The sequence below is a fragment of the Urocampus carinirostris genome, chromosome 8 (genome assembly GCF_059441175.1).
Source record: "Urocampus carinirostris isolate Australia breed hairy pipefish chromosome 8, RoL_Ucar_1.0, whole genome shotgun sequence".
Taxonomy (NCBI): domain Eukaryota; kingdom Metazoa; phylum Chordata; class Actinopteri; order Syngnathiformes; family Syngnathidae; genus Urocampus; species Urocampus carinirostris.
The window spans coordinates 36,128,900-36,150,555 of record NC_142356.1 but is presented as its reverse complement, the minus strand read 5'-3'; the positions used below and the strand labels follow the sequence as shown (position 1 = coordinate 36,150,555).

Genomic DNA, 21,656 nt, shown 5'->3' with positions numbered 1-21,656 from the left:
GGCCTGCTAATTCCCCTGACCTGAACCCCATCGAGAATTTGTGGGGTATAGTTAAGAAGAAGATGAAAGACACCAGACCTACAAATGCAAATGAGCTGAAGGCCGCTATCGAAGCATCCTGGGCATCAATAACACCTCAGCAATGCCACAGGCTGATTGCCTCCATGCCACGCCGGATTGACGCAGTAATCCGTGCAAAAGGATTCCCAACCAAGTACTGAGTGCATCAATGGACATTTTCAAATGTTTGATTTAGTTTTGCTGTTATAAAATTATTTTTTTTACTTGGTCTGAGGAAGTATTCTAATATTTTGAGATAGGATTTTTGAGTTTTTTTCAGCTGTAAGCCAAAATCAGCAATATTCAAATAATAAAAGGCTTGAAATAGTTCAGTTGATGTGTAATGAATCCAGAATGTATGACATTTTTGTTTTTTTAATTGTATTACAGAAAATAAAGAACTTTATCACAATATTCTAATTTTCTGAGACAGTCCAGTATATATATATATATATATATATATATATATATTGTAAATATATATGTTAAACATTACTTGCCAATGTTTAATAATTGTATAATAATTATTGTAGAAAGATTAAGGTTTCTACTTCATGGATGCATATCACACTTTCTTTTTGGAATGTAAACCTTGCAAAAAAACAAGAGTTTATTGTCAACCTGAAATCAATGAATACATTTGAAAAGAACAAATATCAAAGTTTAGGTGATAAAAGTCGGTTAAGATGATTTGTAAGTCAGGATTGACAGCTCACAACTTTTTCTGATCTCTATTTCTCCAATGTAGCCAATGACGAAGAGAGCAGCATGGTGTCCAATGAACCTGATGTGGAATACACTGAGGTGGTGCATCCTCAGCCAGCAGCAGATCCCTCCCGAGGTTATGAAACATTTTTTCCCCCCTATGCTACGGATTTCAAATTCAAGGTCCGGGGGCAAATTTGGACCCATGGGATAATTACTTGAAGCCCCTGCCTTGATATAAAACTTTAAGTGCTGCCCGTGTGAATAATACATTCATTTATCACTGAGTGATTAAAAGATTTTTATAATCGTTCCTAAATGTATATTTTTACATCTTATTTTGTTAAAAAAATGTAAAAGTACATATTAAATAACAGTGTGATAATTTCATTTTGTTTTCATATTGGACACCAACATAGGAGATAGCATAGGATGCCAATTCGTTATTTTGACTATTATTGCGGAATGTTTGTTGTTTTGACTTGTATGAACTGCTGTCTCTCATTTTGTTGTTCTTTAATAGACAACCCCTTTAGGGCAAATCTGTTAGGGTTCTCGGGAGGGCTTTTATAACAGGTCGGAATTTCTTCACGGAGGTTTGGTATCCCCTGTTCTCCTTGCAAGTCCAAAATCTTCTGATGTCTTCTCTCCTTATTTTGAGTGTTTGCAAAAGCCTAAACTTATCCCAGTGGAGTATTTTCTTGTTCAAAACCAGATTTGGCCCAACCTAACCAACCATTTGAGTTAGAGACTTCTTTCTTATGCACTTGTGCGTTAATTTGTGTTTAATCTCATATCTCCCTCAAAAAAAAAAAAAAAGTTAATAAATAAACAACACTTCTTAGGAGGGGCCTGATTACCTCCTAATCAAGATATCTCCAGGTAGTTAGAATAGAACTCTATGCATTTCCAGGACTGCTCTAGAGTAAACAGGAAGGGTTGAGCTAATTGGGTGTGCTTAACGGCTTCCAAAATGATGTGACTGTTGTCTATTCATATCTCAGTGTTTGTTAGACATCAGACACTGCTTATCTTCAGCATGTTGCTTTTTAATGACGAACCAGTCTAATGTTTTGCTATTCGTTACATCAACAGCGCCACTGAGGAGAGGTCCGGAAACGGTTTACAGCGAGCTGCAGAAATCGTCGCACAGTGAGTTAAATGTTTTTCAAACTCTGACGGGAAGGAAATGGGCAGATTCATGTTGCGTTTTTCAATTTTAGGTAGATTTGCTCATTTTATTAACAAGCTTAAATTAAAAAAAAAAAAAAAAAAAAAAAAAAAACTAAACAATATGACATATTTTGCCTTTTATCAATTCATAACTGTCAATTAATACGTTTTCCCCACATTTTGTATGGTTTTTGATCATTTTAAATTGTGCTCGCCATTTACCAAGTTTTGTACAGGAAATTAAAAGAATAACTCGTTCTATGTTGGACCAATCTTGTCATTTAAAATTGTCTGGATGTAGAACAGTTTGTTTGCCGGAAAATATTAAAAACTTGTTATTTTGTTAAACCGATCTTCTTTCCGATTTTGGCTTTAATCCATGCCTGTCGCAATAAGGGGCACATAGATCAATCCTTTCACAAATCCACACAAAAAGAAAGATTTAGGGAGACAGAAAATAAGATTGTGATCATTCAGCCAAGACCATCCAATCAATCTGTCTGGTAGTGTTGGGTTCAGAAACTGTCTAAATCTGAGGTTCCAGTGCGGTGACCTTGATGAACTGAAGGCACAAATAACAAAATCTGTTGAAAACATTGACAATGCAATGCTGTTATGCGTTTGGCAAAAAATTTGCCTGTCGGCCCGATGTGTTTCACATGAGCAATGTTGCACACATTGAACATCTTTGAACATTCCATGTAAACATTGATTTAACAAACTTTTTTGAATTTACCAAATGTGTTTTTAATAGTTTCCGAGATACAATATCAAATTGTGTCCAAGACGTTTGGAAAATCCTGTATTTATGTGTTTTTGTTTAGCGGGCCTGATTAGAGAGCCTGATGTGTCACCCCCGAGCTGTAGTTTGCCAATCCCTTTATTGAATTCCTTCAAGGGATGAGCACTTACTTACAAGTGCCATCCTCAAAATAAGGTAGCATAGCTGCAGCAAGCGTTGTTGATGATCTATAGACATCAATCTCCATTAAAACACACACCCAAATTATTCTATGCATTTTCTATATTGACAGTTGGACAATTTTAATCGAAGGGACCATTTTTCATTTTTATTAGCAGGGACTTCCTGCTATTAAAAGAGTAGTCAGTTCGGAATGCTGCCAAGCATATCTCACTTACTTCCTTGGAGTCTCGCACTTAGACTTCCTTTTCAACAGTGACTAAAGAATTTTGTTTGTAAGACCATACAGTAGTTTGAAATGACCGGGGTACTAGCAACTGGGATCTTGTTTGCGTTTGCCAGTTAAATAAAAGCGAGTCATCAAGGTCGGCCGCACCCACTCATGTATCCGATGATTCATGATGAACATATGTCAGCCAATGAGTAAATTTTACTCGACCTCTAACCCTTTTTTTTCTCTACAGGTGCTGATGACCATCATGGATATGTGAGTTTACTGTCCACACATTTATATCGACAGATCCACTACTAATCTCCTACTTATTACTCCAGATTTTCCAACACTCCATACACATGGCCCGCGGGCCTCTTTTCAAACGTAATTTTTCCATTTTTAAATAAGATTTGTTCAATTAAATTAAAAAGGCCAAAAGGCCTTAAATCATCAACTCAATGATCTCGATGTCCACAATTTTAAAGGGACAGTGTTTATTATGTAGTGGCTCCTAGCAGTAGAAATATGCAATTCATTAAAAAAAAAAGAAGTGCATCAATCATATATACATGCATTTTTTGGAAATACTAGTAGGTTGAGAGATTAGTATTTATTTTCCATAACATGAGCCTAACCAAGAGGAAGCTGACATGACTGTCCGCCATCTTGATGCTACAGGTACTCAAGAACCTCAAAAAGGCTGAGCAAAAAATGAGAAGTAAAATGGTCACTTTGAGTCTCTGTAGTTTGTACTCTTACTTGTGCTTTTAGCACTGATTTTCAGTTGCACTACACCATACAGCGACATCTATTCTTCAATTAATACACACTGTCCCTTTCAAACGGATCTAGTTTAAAAATATTATATTTTGTGTATATATATATATATATATATATATATATATATATATATATATAGTATTTTATAAGTTAAAATTATTTTATGAATCGGAAACAACTGCTAATAACTGCCAGGGCTAATCTGTATTTTTTAACCTTGAAGAATTTAAGAAAAAATTGGGGTGGGCTAAAATTCTCACAGAAAGCCATAGGTACGGTGGCAGATGGGTTACTGCCATCATCTGGGGAAATGGTAAATTTTGGGAGGTACATTGAGATATAGAGGAAGTTATTTTATATTGGGGTGAACATTACTGGTGGGCCACATATAATTCATTTTATGACAGAGGCCATGGGCCATTAAAAATGTAATCACGGGCTGTAACTGGCACCCGGGCCGGACTTTGGACATGCCTGCTTTGGATTGATGTACGCATAAACACTACTAGGCGTACTACATACCATTGCATGGCATGATTCAGTCCCTTCCTGTTTTAGTGAGCCTCAACAGGCTGACGATCCAGAGCATAGGAAGCCAACGTCAAAGTTTCCATAACCAGAACAAAGCTGTTTAGGCTGGGGCTTCCTTCCTTATTGGCCCCTAAGATCAAGATCAGTACTACGCCTCAGCCCAATTACTTTGAGGCCACACTTAACTCTATCATTTCTTGTTTTGACCATTGTGACATTGATAGTGTTCCACTAGTTTTTGTAAATCCTAATTTTCATGTTTGTGGTGTGTGTATCAGGGTGCAAATAGTATCAGACAATCATCCTTAAAACAAAACCTATTGATGCACTGTCCCGGCAGGGTTCTGTGGAGTACGCCGATCTCAATGGTGAACAACATGAGATGAATCACTATCCTGTTGAGCGCAACAGCTGCCAAGATCTGCCAGTTCCGGTGGATTAGTCAGACAAATATTCATCAGGCGTTCCTGTCATAAATGCACTGTATGGCCCTTGTTGGTCTCTGATCAACTAATGACTGCTGTACATTTTTGCTGGTCAATAAAGACATGTCATTTTTGCTGTTTTGTGCGATTGATTCTGGCCAGATGTAGTAGTGATAGAAAGCAGAGTCTATCATCTATATATTTCCTGACTGTTAGAGTAAACAGAAGCAAATACCACCTGGCTTTGTGCAAACTACACAGGTATGCCCAAGTTGTTCCTTGAGAGCCCATGTTCAGCCTGTTTTTAATGTACCTCCCATGGTTCTCAACTGGTATGACTTCAGGAACCACAATCGCACCCTAATTACAAGACACAACCTAAAGAAAAAAAAGGAAAAAAATCCCTATTCCCAAATTTGTTGAATGAAAACATATGCATATGTTGTTTAAACCACAGACAATAGAATACATTCAGGTTGTTTTAAACAAAATGACAATTATAACGTTTTCAAGTAATAATATTCTGTTTTATTTGGGGTGTGCAAACTACGGACCGTGAGACACTGGTGGGCTGGCAGTCTTTTTAATCTGGCACCTAAAAATTGTAAAAATATAATATTAATATATATATATATGTGGAGGTAATAGTAAATTAAGCACTACTAATTATATACTTGTTTTGTTTTTTTGTCCCTTTGTGTGTCAATTACCAAAAATACTACAAAACTATATATGCATTTAGTGCTTAAAAGCAGCGACCTCATTTATTATTTTGCCTTTATTCTGAAAAGGAAAGGTACTACAGAAATACTATTAAAACACAACGACAATAATAATATAATACAAAAATATAACTAAATACTACAAAAAAAAAACTACTACAAAAATAATGCATAAATACTTCTACAAAAATAGTATAGAAATACCTCAAAATCCTAGTACAGAAATACAACTACTGTGATACTACAAAAGTGCTACTGCAGTAATACTACAATTCTATAACCACGGCTGGAACCATTTGTTGGCTTGGAGACGGATTGGCGTACCAGGCTGTACTTGCCCAAGACACACAAGAGGAAATGGTACCCCTACGACCCTAGTGGTTAATGGAAACACACACACACACACACACAGACACTCGCTCACACGCACTCACACACCATATTACAAAAATACTACAAGAATTCTAGAGAAATACTACAAATTAAACTACAGTAATCCCACAGAAATAATACAAAATACTACAAAGCTAATAATCAGATTTAGCGCTTAAAAGGGGCATAATATGCTTTTTTACTTTCATTGTATAATCTCTTTAAAAGCGAATATAATTATATATATATATATATATATATATAAATAAAATATACCAGTTCGGGGTGTCCCTTGCCCACTGCTCAATGATTGCTGGGATGGGCTCCAGCACCCCCGCGACCCTACTGAGGATAAGCGGTGCAGCTAATAAGATGAGATGAGATATGTATATACATGTATATATATAATTTTATTTTATTTTTTATTTTATTAAATAAAAATAAGAGGTCTCCAGGCCCGGGCCCCTCGGACCATTTTTTTCATCCACTGCGACCCACAACTTCAAATGTTTACCCACCCCTGGTTTTGACGATTTAAAAATATTCTGGAAAATGAAAATGCAATATTTTTGGGGCCATTTTGCTGTTCAAGAATCACGTAACGTAGTTTCCAACAACCACTCACATAATATACATTAAGCACAAAATCCCCTGGAAACAGGCGAAGAGGAACTTTTTTATGGGATGGACAGACTGAGGGCTGTATCTTGTTCAGTATACTGTACTTCCGTGGAAAAACAGCGGATAGGAAGGCATTTTTTGTGCAACAGCGCTATCTGGTGATGTATAGCCCGAATAACTCCCCGCACAGCAACTGAATGACTGGAAAAAAAATCGTTTTGAATTTTTGCAGTGCGGATTCACTGCTAAACACTCTACTGAGACAGCCCCAGTTTTAGTAACCAATTATCCTGGAAATTAAAAATTATCTCAAGCACCATAACTGGAGTAAAATATATTCCACAAATGATTTTTAAAATCAACAAAGTCCAAATATTACCCATTTACACCGTTCGATAAAAAAAAACACAAGCACACACACAAAATGATTTTGAAAGAAAAACTTTACAGAACGCACGTTTTATAACCAAACACAGCCATGAAAAAGCAGCCAAGTATAAAGCAGCCAACCAAAAATCAGAAGAAGCTGGAGATAAGCAAAGGCGAAATTTGTTCTTCCTCTATTGACTTATAAGATATTACTGAGTGGCTCAGAAGGTAGAACGCTCATTTTGGGACCAAGAGATCGCAGTTAGAATCCCGGCCATCCTAAGACACTGAACCCCTAATACCCCCAATAAGCAAATTAGCGCTTTACACGGCCGCTAGTGGGAAATGTGAAGCACGCTTTAAAGCGCTTTGGGAAGTCTAGACTTGAAAAGCGCTATATAAAAATGCAGATCAAATTCAGATCATCATCACAGGTAGGAGGAAAACATCCTCTCTTGATGTCACCACTTAAATCCCTGATTTGGTCAATCACAAAAATCACCGAACAATACATGCTGTGCAATCATGTAAACTTATTTAATTAAAATATATCCTTTTAACATGATCATTAGACAATAGAGTGCTTCGAGGTCCTAAGATTACCCACAATGCATTGCTGGCGGCCATTTTGGAAGTCCACAAAGCTTTTCACTTCATTGTTATTGTTCAGCGAACCAGTTAGATTCTACATTGTAATGCCGAATACGTGCGTTATTGTTGCCTGTTGTAGCCGAGGAGAAAAGGGTGGGAAGGGCTTCTTTAGACTTCCGAAGTGTGTTTACAATCAGGGGATTGAAGTTCAGGAGAAAAGTGAACGGCGAAGACGAATGTGGCTGGCAGCTATCAACCGGTCGAATTTGCCAAAGCTTGACTGTGTTCGTGTTTGTTCTGACCACTTTCTGACAGGTAAATTGAATTATTTATGATGTAGAAATAAATTTTAAAAAGGTTATGGGACATGTGTATTTCATGTACATCTGTCGACACCATTCAAGTATTGCTAGGTTAAATAATAATAATAATTTCCTTTGTATTGTCATTCTGTGTAACAATGTACACAGAACGAAATGTCGATACACCTGACCCGTTGTAGCGAGCCGATGCAGCCGCAGCCAACAGAGGGCGCCGCCATTTTACCAATGTTATAAGTCTTTGGTATGACTCGGCCGAGGTGCGAACCAGCGACCTCCCAGTCTCAAAGCGGGTGCCTTACCATCTAGGCTACTGAGCTGGTATACTGTAGGTATTGCTTCTTGAGTAACATTTCTGAAAAAATATTCTTAACAACAATGATCCATGGTTGTAAACTTGGCTGAGACAAACTCTGAGAATGTAGAACTTTCCCTTTCACAATCTTGTTTTCATCACCTTCGCTTGTGTGCACAGACACATCCCGAACCCAACCAGGCACAAATCTGTCGTAGGCTTCCATACTTTTGTAATTTTGAAAATCCTTCAGTTCACAAAAGGGACTTGGGTGGAAAATAAGATAGTTAACAAGTTCGATGTAAGTCACACACGGCAACAAATCAGGATCAGACTTCCAGTCCTTGTTTTTAATTTTGTAGGGATCCAATTTTCCAATAAAATGCAACTTCGCAGCGTACCGCTCGCGTGCTTGCTTGTCTAAACTCTCCACGTAGTTTTCCATAGTGTTGATGGACAAAATCCGTACACAAACGAAGCTAGTTGAGTAAATAAATAGACAAACTGAGTAAATATTTGCTCCTCTCGCTATCACCGCTTGTAATCGACAGACTTCCAAGATGGAGGCACGAGGTCGTGTTACTATTTTTAGCACAAAGCGCGGAGCCCTCTATAGACAGGTACTGAGCCAATGTCCAGTGTGTCCACTTGCGTCACTTTAAGAGTTTAAGGCAAATGAAAGCACTTAGTCTCATTACTTCAAGACTAACGAAGGTCAGTACTGCTTTTGAATCCATGGCAACTGCACCAATGAGTGGTCTGCCGAGCTCTTACATCTGCCACAATGGTTGTTAGAATCCTATTAAGCTTTAAAGATCTGACGTCACTGACATGGTCAAAACAACAATTCAGAAGCTGTGTATTTGTTGCTACGTCGTTTCACCTTGAATAATTCCAATTTCTGCGCTGAGTTGGATGCTGTCAGCACAAACAAGGGGGCTGATAGCATATTATTGCATCAAAGTACTTTAAATACCTACATAAAAAACATTAACGGTATAAAAATGAATATATTTGTCGTGTCCAGCATGGTCGCCGTGGCGACCGGCTGGCCCCGCCCCCTGGGCACCAGCTGAAGCAGATCGCTTAATTTGCGTGTTTGCATCTTAAGGGGGGTTTGGGGTATTGCGGGTTGCTGGTTCATTGCGTTTTCTGTTCTGCATTATTCTGTTCTGTCTGTCTGTCTTGAGGAAATCTGTTTGCACGTTTTGAGTTAAAACCTGTTTTGTGAGTATTCCCTGGTCTTAGTTCCTGTTTGCCTGTAAAGCCTGTTTTTGTTTGTTTTGTCCCTGAGTGTTGGACGACTTTTATTTTGCTAAATAAAAGTACAGATCATTAACGCGAATGAGTTCTCCCTTCCTGCCTCTGTTCTAGTCCTGTCTCTGTGACAATATATTTTTTTTTTTATGTTACAACTGTTTTTAGAACAAAAGTCAAGAGAGTCAAATCAAAATTTAGCAACGTAACAAAAATACAAATATAACAATGTCAACATGACAACTAAAATGCCTTCCATTGCCCAATATTTTTAAAATGATAAGACGTCAACATTGCTTGATAATGAAGATGAAGTCCCACATTGCTATGTGTAATAAGCAAAACTATATTTAGCGCAAGTGGGGGCAAAAACTAAGAAATATGCTCAAATAACTTTGTGTTTTTCATTCGGTATATAGACTTGTTTACACATTATCTTTGTTTGTTCAACATAGTCTGTTTTGCTTTGAGAAAATAAGTGCTGCATTGCGTTAGTAGGTCTATTACCGCTTAACAAGGGGAATCACAATTGGCTGAGGTTGACAGGTATGTCACTTTGTAAACATGTTTTGACTTTTAAATGGATCATTCCAGGAGTTGACCTTTAAGAATACGAAGGAGCTCATCCTTTTGCAATATGTTCAGAACTCCGTAGCGAGGAGCCTGACCCACAAACCGGCTAACTTCATCCCTCCTATCCCTTTAGCCTTTTTATATTTTCACCCAGTTGAGAAAAATCCTGTTGTCCTAAAGATGCAACAATCCATTACCCAAGTAATTAATTAATCTACTGATCAATTATATTACTAAAGTATTGAAGTGTTTATTTTACCGAAGTATACAACAAACAAGCATTAATGCCCGAAATATCATTAATCTAGACTGCACGTTAATACTACTAGACTACATTCCTGTCAACCTCAACCAAGTGCTTCCTTTATTATTGATTGCAATTCAGCTTATTAAGTGATAGTCTAACAAGGCCCAATCACCTAAAGACTAACCAAAAATGTAATAAAATAACACTGAACAGTATGTTTAATTACAATGTAATTTATAATACCACCAGTTTTTACTGCACAGACACTTGACAATTACATAATATTTGTACAAAATGATTCATAAATGTTTATAAAAATTTTAATTTTAAAAAGTGACACCCTGAGACAAACGGGGAAATCAGGAACGGACGAGTGGAAAACAAGTGACAAAACAGGACCGACGGGAGTCAGGCAAAATGTAAACAGAGGTTCGCTGCCAGTATTAAAACAATAAAGCTAGTTTATTAATACAATAAAGCACGATTGTACGCTACAAAATGCATTTGTTAACGCCGATGCAAAAGTCACCAACACCAGAGACAAATCAATATATTGCGCTGTTCTGTCCTTTCCATTTGCACCTTGTTCCACAGTGTGTCATCTGTTTTTCATGACCCAGGGATGATTCCATGTACAATGGGAAAATAAACACATCTTGTATTCGTGACGTATTTACACTCTTTTGTCTTGTAACAGTCCTGTGTTGCAAAAACTCCAATATTCTGTTCTGTTACTAAAATCAAACTGAAAATAATATATACTTTTACACAAAACTGAAAATATCTCATCTCATTAGCTGCACCGCTTATCCTCAGTAGGGTCGCGGGGACTGTGAAAATATATACCTTGTGAATTCTGTTTAATTGCTGCTGCTAAATGCCATAGTACTTATTTTCATTGCACTATTGTTACAATGCACTCTTTTTCATTGCAGTATTATCATAACTTACGCCAGCAGCGGTTTTTCGCCTATTTATTCTGGCTAAAATGCTGTGGTGTGTGACATGAGTTTATGGAGCATATTTGACTAAATAACCATGATTAGCAAAACAAAATAAAAACATTAGTACATTTAATTTTATTCGATGTACTGGCTTTAAACATGATTTAACACACCTTGTAATGGCAATTATTTTGAATATGTTAAAAGTTAACCAAACACCAAATTGTGAGTTGAAATAATATTAAATTGTTCAACAAGATAAAGCAAGTTTTCTTAAATGAATGATTTAACATGAATGGTTGCAAAATTAAGTACAAATAACTATTTACTATTTATTTCATGTCGTACTTGTAAAAATAAATACAAACTAAATAAATAAAATAATAATATAAATAAAAGACATAATCAAGGTTATCCAGCCAAAACTGTTTGTCCAGGCCTTCTCGGTCAAAAAACCAACTTGTGGCAATGCAAGACTGAACACAGCTTGTATGGAACCATAAATCGCAGCTTTCACAGGAAATCTGAAAAAGGATATTGACAATATAAAATGAAGAGTCCAAACTTTGCAAGTACTTTTGATCATTTAGCACATACAACCAATTTCTTTGCTACTCAGATTCAGATCTACTTTATTGTCATTCTAGTACACGTGTATACAGAACGAAATGTCGATGCATCTGACCCCCACAGTTTCCTTGAATGTACAGATATAAATAAAGTTGTATTGTAATTGGCTACGTATAGTATTTTACCATAGTGCCGATAGTGCAAGAAGAGTAGCTAACCAGATGTGCAAAATGGGCAGTCAGGTTAACAAGTCAGGTACACAGTAACATTAACACTGTAACAATAACGCTGTAATTACCATAGTGCAGAGAGCAATGTGCAATGAGTGGCAAGCTATAAAAAACTGCCAGTAGTGCAAAAAGTCAGATTAGCAGCCGTTTAGATTTAAGTTAACTATATGTTAGATTGACCATTTAACAGTCTAATGGCCAGGGGGACTAGACTATTGCGGAGCCTGGTGGTCCTGCACCGCACACTGCAGAACCTCTTCCCAGAGGCTAGCAGAGTGAACAGTCCATGACACTAACATGCATTTAAAAAATATCAACAGATAATGGCATTTCTCACCCAGTCTGTCTGTGTTTGTTTTCCTGCCACTTCACTGAGGTCGGTCTCTCCACAGATGCGGCACAGGTTAAAAAGGTCATCTACAAAAAAAATAATGACAAATTACTTTTAAATAACTATACATTTCTTTATTATTACTGTTAAGATTAAAAGTATAGATACCTGTATTTTCAAGAAGAGCAGCTGCAATCTCCCAGCGCAAATCCCAAATGCATTTTAATAATGCTGAAAATGTAATTATTTCCTTCTTAAGGAAACATTCAGCAAACTGTAGAAGAGTTTAAGAAATCAACATTTATCTTGCAAAGCTGCCTTTAAGTTACTTTTAATAATACCGTTTGTTTTGGATTAATCGTCACAAGTTCACATCCCATTTTGATCATGTTGACAGAGAACTAAATAATAGCATTATCCACCGGCACTTACCTTTAATACAAAAGGACTACAAGAAGTGGCATCTGGCTGGCATGGGTTTGGGACTGTGTGACATGTCCATCGAGATATTGACCCCCTGAGCTCTTATGAACGCTCTGAGACATAAAAAAAAAGTAATGGCACTGTTACAATGCATTCTTGATCATTGTCCCAATGGACAGTACTCATGTAGCAGATACTTGTATAAAAAGCAACTGACACAACACCTGCAATATTGTACTTATAAACAACAGAACTCAAAGCTGTATCTTCTTCCTAAACAAGTGACTGAGTTTAACCAACATTTACAACAGACATTAAACAAGTGAATGTATATATACCTTGTAGCATTTTGGCATCTGGTTATTTGAGTCTTGGATTTACCAAGAGGATCAAAAAAGAGGGCCATCTTTTGTGGTGGGGTCATTATCCGTTTTTAATGATATACAATGCATTAGTAGAAATGTATGCAGATATTCAATTCACCCACACATACAGTGAAGAAAATAAGTATTTGAACACCCTGATATTTTGCAATTTCTCCCACTTAGAAATCATGGAGGGGTCTGAAATTTTCATTGTAGGTGCATGTCCACTGTAAGAGAGAAACTAAAAAAATCACAATGCGTGATTTTTTAACAATTTTTGTGATATAGCTGCAAATAAGTATTTGAACACCTGTGTATTATCTAGAATTCTGACCCTGAAAGACCTGTTAGTCCACCCATTAGAAGTCCACCTGAACTCCATGTATCATCCTGAATCAGATGCGCCTGTTTGAGGTCCTTATCTGCATAAGGACACCTGTCAACCCCATACATTACACAAGACTTTAACTTGTAACATAGCAAAGACCAAAGAGCTGTTCAAAGACACCATAGACAAAATCTTATACCTCCACAAGGCTGGAACAGGCAACGGAGCAATTGCCAAGCAGCTTGATGAAAAAAGGTCCACTGTTAGAGCAATCATTGAGAATAAGAATAAGCTAAACATGATGGTCAATCTCAGTCGGAGTGGAGCCCCATGCAAGATAGCATCACGTGGGGTCTCAATGATCTTAAGAAAGGTGAGGAATTAGCCCGGAACTACACGACAGGAATTGGTCAATGACCTGAAAAGAACTCCTGCAGTGTGTAAAAACCTAGTGAAAGACTACAGGAAATGTTTGACCTTTGTTATAGCAAACAAAGGCTACTGTGCTGTAAATATTAGCATTTATTTTCTCAGGTGTTAAAATATGTATTTGCAGCTATATCACACAAATAAATAATCAAACAATCCTGCATTGTCATTACTGGATTTTTCTTTTAAGTATCCCTCTCACAGTGGACATGCACTTACGATGAAAATTTCAGACCCCTCAAGATTTCTAAATGGGAGAAATAGTAAAATAGCAGGGTGTTCAAATACTTATTTTCTTCACTGTAGACACAAGACTTATTTTCCAAACATTGTAATGGAATGTAGACAGCACTGGGTACAGTAGAATTAATTGAGAATGGTGCATTTATGAATGAGGTAATATTTATCTTACGGTCAGCATGAAATGATTGTTCTCGTTGATGCCAAAGATGTATTTGAACTGCAGCGGATCCAACTGAAAAAAAAAATATATATATTATTTGTAGAGTTAATAGGAATGTGCAGAAAATGAGTTTCATGTTGAAAACGGATAGGTGATTACTAACATTTACTCTTTGTTTTTTGTGTTGCCAAAGTTTTGACATGCAATAGGTGTTAAGGGCCACAGCTTTGTCAGTGGACTTCTTATTGACATGTAGCCATTCAGGACCTGTAAGACAGAAATAAGTTATATAGCTTGAGAAAATGTGTACTGCAATATTACTGATGTCAAACTACAACGTAGTTCTGCTTACCTCACTTTCGACCATTACATTTGGAGCCATTCTTTGTATGTCAGCATAGAATATTTTATAAGGGCCTATTTTAGAAAACAAGACATACTGACTTTCCTGCCCACGCGTCTGCTATTCCTGCAAATGAACATAATATTTGGCATGTGTCAAAGCAACAGTGTTATATCATAATATCCACATAAATTATCTCCCCCCCTCTCACTTTTACCCTTTCTTTTCCCCGCTCCCTTTACCATTACCACAATTTCCCATTTTTTTTCACCGTCTCAAAACATACGTTGGGATGTCGATCCACATGGAGTTGTAGGTGTTGGAGTGGCGTTAGATGACATTAGTGCACGTGCCGGTAATGGGGTCATCTTTGAGGAGGGAGATGCAGGCACCGGTGTTGGGTTGGTCTTTGAGGATTGTGGTGTAAGTGCCAGTGATGGGGTCGTCGTGGAGGACAGTTGTACAGGTGCCAGTGTTGAGTTGGTTTTTGAGGATGGTGGTGTAATTGCCGGTGTTGCGGTTGCCCGAGACAATGGTGGTGCAGGTGACGGGGCGGTGTCTGGCATTCTTTTTAAAAGACTTTCTCGTATGCGAGGAAGTGTTGGAATGTAAATCTTTAAGTGGTCTACGTTAATATTTTTTTAACACAACCCCTTTGGCATCTACCAACTCTGCACTTTTGCTTTCAATTGCTGTAATCGTGTAGGGCCACATGTAATTTGGATCAAGTTTCCCCCCCCTTTCTTTGCTGGCATCCTCCACACCTTGCCCCCAACATTATATTCTACAGGTGAATAATTATTTGTCTTCTTGATCATTTTTCCCTGGGCTGCCATGATGTTTTCCTTTGCTCTTGAAAGCAGCTCAGGGATATTCAGTGCATCAGTCCCCTCTTCCCTCTCCATCGTCTCCTCGACACTGCCATCAATCTAGAAAAAAGGTACATTTATGGAAAGATATTTAGTGTCAAGTTCAGACAATTCATTGGTATTTGATGTTTATTAAGAGCTTGGTTTAACTTTTCCCTCCTGAAACCAAGCAAGCTAATCACATAGACCAAGTTGGTCATTGCCTGGTACCATGATGCTCCAAATAATTGACTACAATACATTACAACCAACCCTCAATATTGAGCCATTATCCTCTGTCACAGAATTTAAATCCACTTTTTTGCTTCGATCTGTAACTATATTTAATTATTAACATTATTACTGCCAATGCATTCTTTGTGTTGTTTTTGAGTCTGTGTTTTGAGTAATATTGAATTATTGTAGTTCCCCAAACCCAGGACTAACCCTGTATTGCTCTGGGATTTGTGATGGATACCGTGCGTCTCTTCCAAACATTAGAAGAAATGGTGAGAACTTGGTTGTCATTTGTTTTTTGGTTTACAAACCAGACATTACGGCATCCAGGTGTTTGTCACATTCTTTTGGCTGTCGCTCCACCAGCTTGCACAGTGATCTGAGGACATGACATAGATTAAAGATTATTCATATATTTGAAGGTTTTTACCCGCCCATCACTCATTTTATTGTAAAGATTAGGTTATTTAAATATTTGGTAACACTTAATCAGAAGAATTGTTCATCATACAGTCATATTGCCATCATACTTGTGTTAAATCATGTTGAGTTCAATTCAATATGTGTCTCCCACGTGGATTACTGTCTTTATTACTGCCCTGAGGTTCCAGCAAGATAACATTCAAAATGACAAATTGGCACTCCATCTACCCTTCAACCCCCATCCCTAAAAACACAACATTTCATAACTATTATTCTAATTTAAACCTGCAGTTCCTTCCTTTGGATTGTCCCGTTCATCTTCTCTACTAACCCATTAGTTTGGGGGTAATAGGGCACACAAAGACTTCTTTTGATGTTTAGAACATCACAGACCTCTTTGTTGAACTGTAGTTTGTAAATACATTTTTACACATGGGAATAGTTAATGCCATTTTATCAAATAAAAATAAAAAATAAAAAATAATTTCATCAAACTTACAGCATTTACAAACTCCATCCGCTGTTTTGTGAGGATTCAAACTGGTGAACAAATTTCAACAGACAGCCAGTGACGTCTTTTGCACGTTTGGTGGGGATGGCATAGGCCTGGGACCACTTGGTAAGGTAGTCAACTATGACACAAATGTATCGGTTTCCATTTTCAGTGAGGGACAGCTTACCAATTAAGTCCATCCCCACCAGTTCAAAAGGCTTCTTTACCTTTAGAATTGAAAAAAATAAGAAGTTTACCCTTAAAAATTAGATGTTTTATAGTGCATACAGTATGTATATTCAAACATATTTATCTAAACATAACGTTGAAAAAGAGGACAATAGAAAATAAAACCTACTGTTACTGGAATGATTTCAGTGTCTGCCTTTATTGATGTTCTGACTGACTGGCACAGGACACACTGTGACACCTTTAATAAAACACCAACATTCAAAATGTTACAAGTTCAATTAATGCTCACTTGAAAAATGGCTTAAAGAAGTACATTTAGAACACACATGTAATTTAGGCAATGAATGTTTTCCAGGCGCTGCACTGATAAATAAAAAATATGTACAAAACTTGCAAGGAATGGACAACATTTGCCCATATTCTCTTGTAGTCAGACTACATTTGAGTTATTATAATAGTTAGTCAGTCACCCATGTGTCGATGTCATCACACATGCCAGGGCAATAGAAGCGCTTCGAAATTGCATTTTTGGTTTTGCGCTCTCCAGTGAGCACCAATGTTGCTGCTGTGGAACTCAATGAAAAGACCACGGACGACTTCAATTTTACAGACAGCAGAATGGTTTTTATTTCGTTCGTGGTGCAGTTCTCCATCTGCAGAATAGAATAATAGTCTATATCAAGAAGTATCACCAATCCGACCATGCATAACTGAATTGTGCGTGCATCGTTATCCCTTTTGCACTAGCATAGAAGGAAACATTGCTATCTTATTTTTCTTCTACATCTTTATAAAGCCCAATATCACATTACATATTTTAAACGGCCTTCCATATCATATTAAATGTAAAATGCATCCATTTAATACGCAATAGTACGACTAGAAACCATAAGAGTGTTAATTGTGGGGGATGGTAAAGGTTTAGCCACGAAAATGTAATTGGTAGGTTTTTAACTCACTTTCAATGCAGAATCTATTCGCCTTCTTGCGGAAACAAGTCTTCATCCTTGTTGTTGGATGAACTCCATTGAGTTTATAATCCAAAATCTACCGGGAAAGTATTGGGTCCATGATTGATTAGGTAGGGCATGGGTCATGAAGAGTTTTATATCACAGGTACAAAACTTAAATAGGCCAGGACTACTTTTCGCGGATGAATATATGTCACGCATCACCTCCTTACCGTTCAAAGTAATGTGCGCAAAAAGTGCACTGTTCTCGAATATTCTTTTGTATGACATATAATGCAAAATCACTCTTTTTGTCACTTTACTATTGGAAGTGTAATCAGTGGATTTTAAGACATCTTGTTCTATAACGAGTGGTACATAGCAAAACAAAAAGGCGTTGGTGCCAAAGATATCTTAATTTGAGAAATATTTCAATTGATATAAATACATCATATGTTAACTCTGAGGTGAAAAAAATATTGAAAGGAGGTTGATTTGAATAACGGGTCAAATCTGACCTGCTAAAACAATTTGATTTTTTTGCAATTTTCTAACAAATTGCGAGGATTGGTTCAAAGATTCCATGTACAATATAACAACATTATAGTCAATGGATTGTCTATTTACAGTAACAACTGAAAACAGTGTCGCCGTAGCAGACAGCATTAAAACTACAGATTTACATATTTTTAAATGTTTAATTTTTTTGTAGTTTCTATATTGCTTTTTATGTCCTCATATTAAAACCACGCACAACAAAACTACGGCACTTGGTTATTAATTTATTTAATGCACTAAAAAATAAGGCAAATGAAGAATAAGGCTTGGCAAAAAAAGGATGATTGGAAGAGCACTGAATCTTGATACAAATTGTAGGAAAACAGAAGTTGCTCAAACCGTAATTTTCACAGCTCTTTTCCATATTTCTCTATTAAATCTTCATTTTAAAAGGGCCCAGCTCCAATCATGGCCTTGTTGCAGTAAGTGTCAATTTGAGGCAATTGGGCCATTATCAGGAGCTGGAATTGATAAGAGCAAACACACAACAACAGAAGCAGCAGGACAAAGACTAGGAACCTTCCCGTGGTGTCCTGCGAAGGGCTCTCTCCTGGGGGAGCCTTACGAATCCAACTCAATCCACTCAGACTCGCTCTCTCTTTCTTTCTTGGTCCTCTCTCCTTCTTTGTTTCTCCTTTTCTCTCTTCCCCCTTTACACTCTTGTCTCTCATTTTCTCTATCCCTCTCTTTCTCACTCTCTTTCCCCCCTTTTTTGTGTTTTACTCTGTCTGTCTTTCTCTCTTTCTATCTGTCCCTCTCTTTCTCTCTCTTTTACTCTCCTCTCTCTGTTCTTCTTAGGGCGGGCGACTTCAAGAGCAACCCTGGCCCCCAGTCCAAATGCCAGTGGTGCTTTCGAACCATTCGCTGCGACCACACCCCAATCACCTGTACTACCTGCCTACGGGGCTTCCATAAATCATGCACCGGCCTGTCCGAACGTACTAAGGACTTCAGAGGCTTCGTATGCTTGGTTTGCTTGGGTCACACCCCGTCAGGCCTGGCGGCACAGGACAGTCGCAGCCCCCTCTCCTTCGGAGAACTACGGAGCCTCCCACGAGTGAGTCTAGCGCTACTAAGGATTACCTTAGGCGCCTTGAGTGACTCAACAACAACAACAGAAGCACAACTGAGCATACCACATAGGAATGTAACATGTTCATCTGGCCCGTGGGCTGTAAGTTCGACATCCCTGTTTTAGAGTACCATTCTATATACGTCAATATGTGACCTAAATTATTTTGGAGTATTTACAACTTTTCTTTTAGAAGTTAAGGGGGTGGAATACAGACTTGTGACATCTAGAGTAACCTTCTGTGGCATAAATATGTCAGAACAGTGAATTTGGGGTTTTTCAAACTTTTTATTCAGGAGTTACGAGGGCGGGGAAGGATTTTGGCTGGCACTTTACCTGCAAAATCTGACTCCCCTGCTAAAATGGACCCTGTTTGAGATACAGAATTGTGACTTCTGGGGTAACCTTCTGTGACATAATTGACGGCACGTCAATATGTCAGCAGAGTGATTTTGTGTCACAATCACCCGGATCGGGAACACCTATGTTCAGGATTTGCCGCCAACAGCCAGGACAGCTGATTGGTGCACCCTGTACATTTAAATCCCCAGCTTCCGGTAACACTTTGTCTGATTGTACTCATGCTACCTGTTGCCTTCAGCTCAGCAAGCCCGTACCTCTGACTCTTTGCCTGCTCCCTGTTTTCTTCTGATTGATCTCCGTTGCCGACCCGTTTCTGTAATCTGCCCTGCCCATCTGACTCCTGAACTCTTTTCCGAATACTACGACGCCCTTCTTCTCCAGCCCCGGCCATCAACACTACGATTACGCCTGTCCGCGACCATTCCCGCCAAGCCTTCACCCGCCTGTCAAGTTCCGTCAATCCGCCAACCAACGGATCGAAGAATCCCACCTTGTCATTTCCTTCCTTTCAATAAAACCAAGAAACGAGCGCAAGTGTTCTCAGTCTTCCTTTCGTCCTGTCTGACATTTTGAAGGGTTTCAGACATTTCTCATAATACTACTATTATTATTGATAATAGTAGTAATAAAGACAAACTAGATGTCGAACACCTATTCAGTAACACATCACAAAGTGGAGGTATTCCTCTGTAGTTAGATCCCAAAGCCAAAAAACAAAATGGGTTTAAAGTGTATCTTACTTTGCAAACAGTATAGGCAGGGAAGTCCGATTTTAAATGAAAAAAACCCCGATTTGTTTACACCGCGGGATCCAATGCAACCAGGCTTTCATTAACAATAAAAAATACATTACATACGGCTATTATAGTACATCAAATAAAGGCTGTTTGTGTACAATTAGTTGTGATCGTGGATATCATAGCGTACATTGATTCGTCTCTGTTGTTGGCAACTTTTGCATTGGCGTTAACAAACACATTTTGTAGAGTACGATCGCGCTTTATTGTATTAACAAACGCGTTATATAGATTAGGTTTTCTTTATTGCGTTAATAAACTTGCTTTATTGTTTTAATAAACTCATTAGATAGAATATGATCGCTTTTGTCGGAAGCACATCAGAATGCGCGTGCACGCGAGAGGGGAGGGATTTTTCAGGGGAGTCTGATTTAAGCATTACACCGGACTGACAAAGTATGAGTGAGAGCACTGTGCTTAAATAGGAGGGGAAACCAATCAGGCAACTGGCAGCAGCTGGTGCCAAAGGAGATAGCAGAGGTGAATGTCATGAGTAATCATGACATTCAAAGGATTATTCAATCTTGTCTATAAAGACGTTTGAAACTATTTTTACTTTTACTCTCAACGACGTCCATATGGCCATAGAAAAAGTAAAAGATTAAGAAGAAGATTATACAAAAAGCAGAAAAAAATCGTGCTCCAGTCTAAATTATTTATGTTGCAGCAATACATGTTTATGGAGTCCTAACAAACAAGCTTGTCACTTCCGCCACAACCGTATCCATACTTTCCTTGCAGTTGGCCTTTGACCAAAAGTGTGGTGCAACTCCCCATTCTAAGCCTCCTCTTTGGATTCTACCCACAATCTCCAGTCTGTTATAGTCGGCTGATGCCTTGGGAAATGCACTCTCAAAACTTTTGCGTTTGTGTTCCTCACTGACTTGTCCCTAAGTTCGAAGACCAACCTGTCCTTCTCTTGTAGTAGCCCAGTTGAAGTGACTTTTGTTGTAGCTGCAGTGTATGATCGAAAAATAATAAAATGCAAAAAACAAAAAAATCCAGTTGGACCAGCTCACGGTTATTTTAGTCAAAGCATGTAAAACCAACTTGTTCTGTATTTGTTTGTGCAGTAAATGGGTTAAGACTGATAATACTATTCCAGCAATGAGTTTTCTCAGTACAGATGCTGTTTTCCTTGACAGTTTCTTCATGTGACACTAGTTCAAACAACTTACAA

At 37.9% G+C, this 21,656-nt stretch overlaps 1 protein-coding gene and 1 long non-coding RNA gene across 6 annotated transcripts in view; one reads left to right on the top strand and one right to left on the bottom strand.

Moving 5' to 3' along the window:
* The window catches only part of pecam1b (platelet and endothelial cell adhesion molecule 1b), a 35,457-nt gene extending 30,509 nt beyond the window's left edge, over window positions 1–4,948 (top strand). For 2 of the 4 annotated variants that reach the window (XM_088342551.1, XM_088342550.1), the window contains 4 exons: window positions 809–901; window positions 1,861–1,917; window positions 3,325–3,347; window positions 4,726–4,948. In XM_088342551.1, coding sequence (XP_088198677.1) covers window positions 809–901; window positions 1,861–1,917; window positions 3,325–3,347; window positions 4,726–4,827 — 275 coding nt within the window. In that variant the 3' untranslated portion in view covers window positions 4,828–4,948. Of the gene's footprint in view, window positions 1–808; window positions 902–1,860; window positions 1,918–3,324; window positions 3,348–4,725 lie in introns of those variants that run through there. The other 2 variants (XR_015851151.1, XR_015851152.1) reach the window with 2 other exon arrangements.
* A 5,571-nt stretch (window positions 4,949–10,519) lies between these two features.
* LOC148361777 (uncharacterized) lies at window positions 10,520–17,865 on the bottom strand. Of its 2 annotated transcripts, XR_015851221.1 has the most exons (13): window positions 17,696–17,865; window positions 17,207–17,389; window positions 16,903–16,974; window positions 16,551–16,771; window positions 15,839–16,007; window positions 14,830–15,472; window positions 14,553–14,669; window positions 14,364–14,467; window positions 14,210–14,272; window positions 12,685–12,788; window positions 12,421–12,526; window positions 12,259–12,338; window positions 10,520–11,645 (listed from the first exon to the last, which is right to left on the bottom strand). It is a non-coding gene; the product is annotated as an uncharacterized LOC148361777 (long non-coding RNA). The 2 variants fall into 2 exon arrangements; XR_015851222.1 differs by lacking the exon at window positions 17,207–17,389.
* Window positions 17,866–21,656: the final 3,791 nt, after the last annotated feature.